The 7,035-nt window shown below is 31.6% G+C and overlaps 1 protein-coding gene across 4 annotated transcripts in view; it reads left to right on the top strand.

Moving 5' to 3' along the window:
• Window positions 1-810: 810 nt before the first annotated feature.
• Window positions 811-7,035, top strand: part of LOC110025342 (zinc finger protein 346-like) — a 9,873-nt gene continuing 3,648 nt past the window's right edge. For 2 of the 4 annotated variants that reach the window (XM_020725772.1, XM_020725774.1), the window contains exons 1-4: window positions 811-1,018; window positions 1,102-1,128; window positions 1,238-1,360; window positions 4,821-5,037. In XM_020725772.1, the coding sequence (XP_020581431.1) occupies window positions 972-1,018; window positions 1,102-1,128; window positions 1,238-1,360; window positions 4,821-5,037 (414 nt within the window). In that variant the 5' untranslated portion in view covers window positions 811-971. The remainder of the gene's footprint in view (window positions 1,019-1,101; window positions 1,129-1,237; window positions 1,361-4,820; window positions 5,038-7,035) is intronic. The other 2 variants (XM_020725775.1, XM_020725776.1) reach the window with 2 other exon arrangements.

Raw genomic sequence — 7,035 nt, forward strand, 5'->3', positions numbered from 1 at the left:
CCAACATTCTTTGAGTGTGTGAGGAGAGCTTCCTGAGGACTATGGCTAGCAAGGTGCAAGACTTCTTCTCTTTACATCAAAGGAGAGCTTCATCTCAACATGGGGAAGGAACGCCAGAGCTTTGCTGAAACTTCATCGAAGTTAGGAACTTCGATGGAATGCTACCATCTCTCATATCACTAGGAGAGCTTCATCCTACATGATAGAACACAACATCAAACATCACGTTCGTGAGGTTTCATAAATCCCTTTGTCTTTTCTTTCATAGCTAGCCATACGAATAGATTTTGCTAGGTGTTTGTGGGTTAGGTTGCCCACACGAGGCAGGCTTGACCGTCCGCTCGATATCATTCAACTTAATCGATCACCCGTCATCGGACGATCCGATTGGCCTAAATATACCTGTTGACTTGAATATAGGCTTTTGATTGGTTGTCATTGTGGAGTCGTGGTGAGTTTTGGTTGCCTCGGGCTAGGCAAGTTGGCCAAATTTCAAGGCAAAATTGGTTTTCATTAAAAGTGAAATGATATGACGTGGGTATACTTTATATTGAAAGAATTTCTAAAATAAACAGAAGATGAAGAGGCACATGACATATCTTGTCATATTTCCATTGGATTCATTTTATATGTAATGAATGATACAAAAAAAAAAAAGGAAAGTAGAGAATGAGAATATTGTAAACATTCATGTCATTGGATTCACATGTAATTGAGAACACCAAAAATAAAATATATTAAACATTAATATTTCAACATACATGAAAGGAATGTTGAGAGATATTTTGATTGTATCATTTAATGCGCATACATTGATGATATAATGCATGCTCCCTTCTTCCTCTTTCAACCTTCCTCCCTTTTAAATCTCGCTATGCTCTCAAATCCTTGTTATCCCTCTCTTTTCCTCGCTAAAACCTTTCACTCGCCGGCCCCTTTTGTTCTTCATCAAGGAGCAAGATATACGAATCATGGCGCAACTATGGACGATCCTTACGCAACTCTACGCGATTGCAGGGTAATCCGATTTGTCCTCTTTATTTTGCCCTAATTTATACTTGCTCTGGACTGACCGCTTACGGTTTTGCACCTAATTCGCAGGCCCTGCGTTATGCTATTATACCCTTTGTGAGTGGAATTAATTAATTATACTTTCTGATTTCGTAAAGAAGAAGAAGATTTCGTTTGCTTGAAATCTTTTTGATGTTTGGATTATGACGGTGGTTGATGGATGCAGATATGCGTCGGTGGAGGCAATAGAGAATCCATCAAAGGTGGATGATGAGCAGTGGCTGGCTTACTGGATCATATACTCCTTCCTGACCTTGTTTGAGATGGTTGCAGAGCACTTACTGGCACGGTATTTGTATTTTTGCCTCTAATCTCTTCGTTTGCTCACAATTTAGCTGGATGGTTGTTGAATTGCTGCTCAATTCCGAATTTTAGCAAATTTGGAATGCATTGTGAGTGTTTTTTATTTGGTGTTAAATTTAGTTTTTTGTATTTTAGTCATTTTTACAATCACTCCACGTTAGTTTCCCCAAATCTCTGAGTTTGTTTTTATTGGAACTGCCTCTCTCTAATCTCTTTATTTTACTCATTTTTCAATCTTAGCAACCAATTCATCTTAATATTATAATTATCAAGTACTCATTTTATTTCACTTTTCTAATCAGCAATCAATTGTATATTTAAACAATAGCCAATCTAAGGGCTGGTTTTACAGTTTTAGTAAATCCTGTAGGTTTGGATTTACTAAATACTACCAAAAATGTGATTTAATAAATTCAGGATTTAAGGCAAAATCGAGAATGGATTGAATTGATCTGTTTGGGGTAGCTTATTTAGTGCGGTTGCGTTTTGAAAACGCACCTGGACTGTTTGGGTAAACTGCATTTTGACAGCTTATGCTTTTTGAAAACGCTGAAAGCAGCGTTTTCACACCGCACCTATCTAGGTGCGGTGACAGCTTTCTGGCAGCGGTCTGGTTTTTCTAAAAAAAATAAAAATTTATAATAGCCATCGCACCTAGCTTATCAACAGATTATTCAATAAGCTGCAGCTACCCCAAACATACCCTAAATTCTAGAGTTAAAATTGTCTTTTTTTGTTAGGCAAAATTTAAGTGAAATCATACTTATATTTGTTACCATACAACCCTTAAATTTTATTAAATTTACCCTGCAAGCCATATTAACATTCTCTTATAATACATAATGTTTGAGGATCTTCTATGTGAAGTGGATAAATCATTTTCCAAAAATTTCTTATGAGCTAAATGATTAGGGAATGTAAATTATAAATTTCTATAAGCTATATAAAATGAGCTAATTAAGAGAAGTTGGACTGCTTGTTTGTGTTTGCATCAAGAGCTTAATTGAAGAATGTAAAGAAGAAAAATCTTTCAATTAGGCATCATTATAGACTGCTCAGCTAAAACTCTGTGTAGTTTTTGGACCTAATTGATTTTGGGTTTTTCCACAAGTGAGACTTACATACATACCACTCATTTCCTATGTATTTACATATCTAACACCAAAATTTCGATTTTTAGATGCATACCACCTTACCTAGACATGAAAAGGTGTATTTCACTTTTTAAAAGTTAAAATGATGGCATTTTTTTGCTATATGAAATATTTGAGTCTTATAAAAAAAAAAAACAAAGTTAGATATGTAACTACAAAACCATTGGGTGGTATATATGCAATTTCCCCAAACAACAAACATGTCTAGATGCACATGAAATGTTTAATCATCAAATTCAATGTATGATTATGTCAATGTCATCATGAGATGATTAAGAATCATTTGCGTAATACTTAAAATTTTATTAATTTTGAGATTGATGAACCTAATGATAATATTTATTATCTTAATCGTGCTATTAGACTTTATTAATTTATGAAGGAATCATATGGCTTAAGGTTAATGCTAGAATTAGTTCATGCTAGGGCTAGATATATAATAGAAATTGAGAGAGAATTTGTGTAGAAAGAGGGGAGAATATAATTATAACTTTTAGCGTGGAGTGCAAAAACCTTGTGGGAACATGGGAGATAATCTTTTAAAATGTTATCAATGATTGATTATCCAAATGACATTAATCCCATTTTGTTTGTAGAAATATTATTTATAAATTTAATTTAAAATTTGAATCTAGATAAATAAACATTAAAACACTTATTATCCCATTTAAAATAAAGATAATACAAACAAATAAATAAATAAATAACTAAATTAAAATTTTAACATGAAAGTGCTTTAGAATTTTAGAAAATATAATGTAGATGTATGTCTTCTATTGCATCATATGCTCTTAATTGTAAAAATATCTGTTCTTTTAGATTATTTATTTAATTTCTCTTATAACATAGTTTATTTTGAATAACTTGCTGCTTACTAAATTTTGCATTAGCTTAGCTTTTGGTTATCTTTGCCTTAGTAATAATAATAATAGTAACGACCTTTTTTGGTTTGATATGCATCCCCCATGCCATCATATCTAATTGATTTTACATAAATAGCATCCAAAACTTCCATTATTACAAATTTTTTTTGAAAAGTAGAACTCATTATCACCTTTTAATAGCCAATTTCATCTTTTCATCCATAGGTGAAGCGTTGTGTTTAAAAATAAAATTTTGGGTGTGAGATAGGTAAATCCATAAGGATTGGGTGCTATGTATGTAATTTTCTTATTTTCTATAGTACTCTAGCATCATTCTTACATTAGCATGTCTAAGGGGAGCGTTTATAAATTTTTTTTATCGGTACTGCCTATGTGGTTTGTTCTTGCAATATTCATATTTTGGTCATCAAAAATAAGGTTTTAACTTTTAATAGCCTAATACATAGGGTACTGAAAAAGCGAAGGTTTGGGATAATGACTTTTTGGCGAACGTGCAGCTATTTGAAGCTAGCTGACAATCTCCAAAATCACCAAATTAAGTCCCTATAGCTAAAGCTGTTAAACATGATGGGGCCCAAACCAAGAGGATGCACCGTAGAATAAGGTCCACATTTGGCTCCTAGTAGGGGTGGTGAATGACAATTATGCATTCAAAAATATTGTTGAAAATGTGATTGGGAGTTAACTCCTTTTCATTGCAAAAAAAAATTAGGGACTATTTGAGTTTTTGTTTATTTATTTTATTTTGTTTATGTTTTGTTTTGAAGCAAAATAAAATGATCATGTCGAAAATATATCAAACTTTTTTGAAAAACTCAAAACTTTAAGGCCTTTTGGCGTTACTCTTATTTCCTGTTTTTATTTTTATTTTGTCTTCTATTTTTGAAAACATATTTGATTGATATATTTTTTATATGTTTTTATTTTAAAAATCAAATCAACTTGTTTTTCATACCACTCAAAACACTTAAAAAATGTTTTGAGTATTTTTAAATACAACTATCTCAATCAAATGCTTTTTTTGCCTATCGGAAAATGAAAAACAAAAAGTGGCTCCTGGGTTAGCTTTTCGAGTGTTGAAAAAAGATATATTTTTCCCTATTAAATATTGTTATTAGGGGCATTTACATACATACGATCCAATTCCTATGTATTTACATATCTAACATCAAAAATTTACTTTTTGTATTTATACCACCGTAATCTTTTAAATCACATAAAAAATTTCACTATTTTAACTTTTTAAAATTGTAATACAAATTATGCATGTGTAAAAATTAAAGTTGAGGAGTTAAATATGTAAATACATAGAAATTGAGTGGTATGTTTGTACATTTTCCTTATTACTAGTACATTAATAAAATACCATATATTTACTAACACTATGATTATTCATTTGACTTTGAAGGATGCCCATATGGTACACGGTAAAATTGATGTTTGTGACATGGCTGGTGCTACCTCAGCTGAGGGGATCAACCTTCATTTACAACAAGGTTGTGAGGAAACAACTGAGGCAGTATGGATATGGTCCCCATGGAGCACAAAAGAAGGCAGCGAAGGAAGTTAGTAATCTCTCCTCACCTAATAAGGTTAGGAACATTCGGCTTGCTCGCTCGAAAAAGGTGATTGATACTTAGCGTCCTTCGGTTTTTTTTCTTTATCCTTTTTTTTAATTTACATTTTTAGTGTGTTCGATGAGCTAATAAGCCAAGTTCAAACCAGCTCCTACTCCTTTATTAGCTTGTGAGCTGAGCTCAATGAGCTAACAAACCAAATTTAAACCAACTTAACTTGTTAGCTCGTGTGCTGAGCTCAATGAAGCGCACGAGCTAACAAGTCTAGTCAAACCAACTCCAATTCAATTTGTTAGCTCGTGAGCTGAGATCGATGAGCTAACAAGCCAACTTCAAATCAACTCCAACAAACTTCTTGGCTCGTTAGCTGGCTGCTTTAAAAATATATAATATATATTAAAATTTAAGATTTTTTTTATAAATTAGTTAAAAGTGTATATTTTATATTTTATCATTAAGGGATTTCTTATTGTTTATCTACTAATTGTCCGTTCTATTTATCATTTTATTATAACATTAATTTGAATTAATATATTTGTTTCTTTTTATAATAAAAGCCTGGTTCCTGTACTTTATAGAATTAAGCTCGAGATGGAGCTTAATTAATTAATCAAACCAAACTGATTGCCGTTTGCACCCCTAGGTTATAGCTATGTGTCTAGTTTGCAATAATTTCTTCTTCTATTTTCTTACATACAACCTTTTCTAATCCAATTTGTTAGAATGCAGTAAAAAAAAATATTAAAAAAAACCTTTTGTCAGTTTTTTTAAGCTCCACCGGTTATTATTAGTGTTCAAAATGGATTATTTTAAAGCGGTCACATTTTAGATCTAGGTTGTGCTTACACATCATTATGGAATAAAATATAATTTTAGGATGATTTGTATGTTTGACCAGTATAGGAATTACGAGTGTGCTTAGCTGGATGATAGATTTTATATTGAATGTCTTATGCCTTAGGAGATTATTCTTTAGAAGGTGGAATTTTGAACACATCTCTGCATTACTAATCATCCTCCTCATGTTTAAGGCTTAAAGGTGACGTATCATATGAGGAATAGAAAACACAATTTTTAATTTTTGATTAATAATAACTTGCAGTGTAGATTAAATACTAGAAGCATAGAGTCAAATATCAGGTTTTTGAGAGAATAAACTGTTATGACCATTTTTTATTGTAACTCATGTAATTCAAAAGTTATAAGTTTCATGGCATGTGTTCTAATTTTGAAAGGCTTTTTATCTTCCATCATATGATTTGATGCTTCCAAGTGTTTGAAATGAGGGCATGTGAGAATTTATCTTTTGTAATTGTCAAGCTTATTGTCTAAAATTATATTATGTTTAGGAGAATAGCTAGTTGCCTTCCACTTGTTTTCTTGGTACTTGTTGTAGAAAAATTGTTGTGATTTATTTTTATTGTTGATTCTTTAGTTGAATATTTATTATGCTTTCGATATTTTGGCTATTAATATTTTTTATTTTGAGGTCTATTTTAGCAAAGGAGTTGTCGACTTCTTGATCATTAGCCTTTTTTATTGGAGTTATTGACTTCATTCTACGCGGATCTTTAACATATGTTTTTGCCACTCTTGTTGGATGAAAAATGCTTTCAATGTTGTAAATGATTCTTCGTATTGAAGGAGAGGTTCAATTTTGAAGGATTTGTGACCTCATGGTGAGTAAAATCTTGATGGCTCTAATATCATCTTGAATAATTGAGTGATGCCAGTAGAAGATGAGATATTTTGATTGAATTCTCTTTACTTGTTTTGTGTAAAAAAGGATAGCATACATAAATAAGTGGAGAGACAATTATTTAGGAAAGAAACAAATCTTAAAATCAACTTTTAATTATAGAATCTATAATTAACTAGACATTAGAAATGGAATTCAAATGCCTATTGATTGTTGGATTGCTATAAATGGAAAGCAGCTATGCACAAATTGCTATGTTATTATTTTTGGAAAGGTGCTAGTCACAAATTTAAGGATAAATTCAACACCAGGTAAAATTATATTCCAGCATATCAATTCTCTTTCCC

The sequence above is a fragment of the Phalaenopsis equestris genome, unplaced genomic scaffold (assembly GCF_001263595.1).
Source record: "Phalaenopsis equestris unplaced genomic scaffold, ASM126359v1 Scaffold000297, whole genome shotgun sequence".
Taxonomy (NCBI): Eukaryota; Viridiplantae; Streptophyta; class Magnoliopsida; order Asparagales; family Orchidaceae; genus Phalaenopsis; species Phalaenopsis equestris.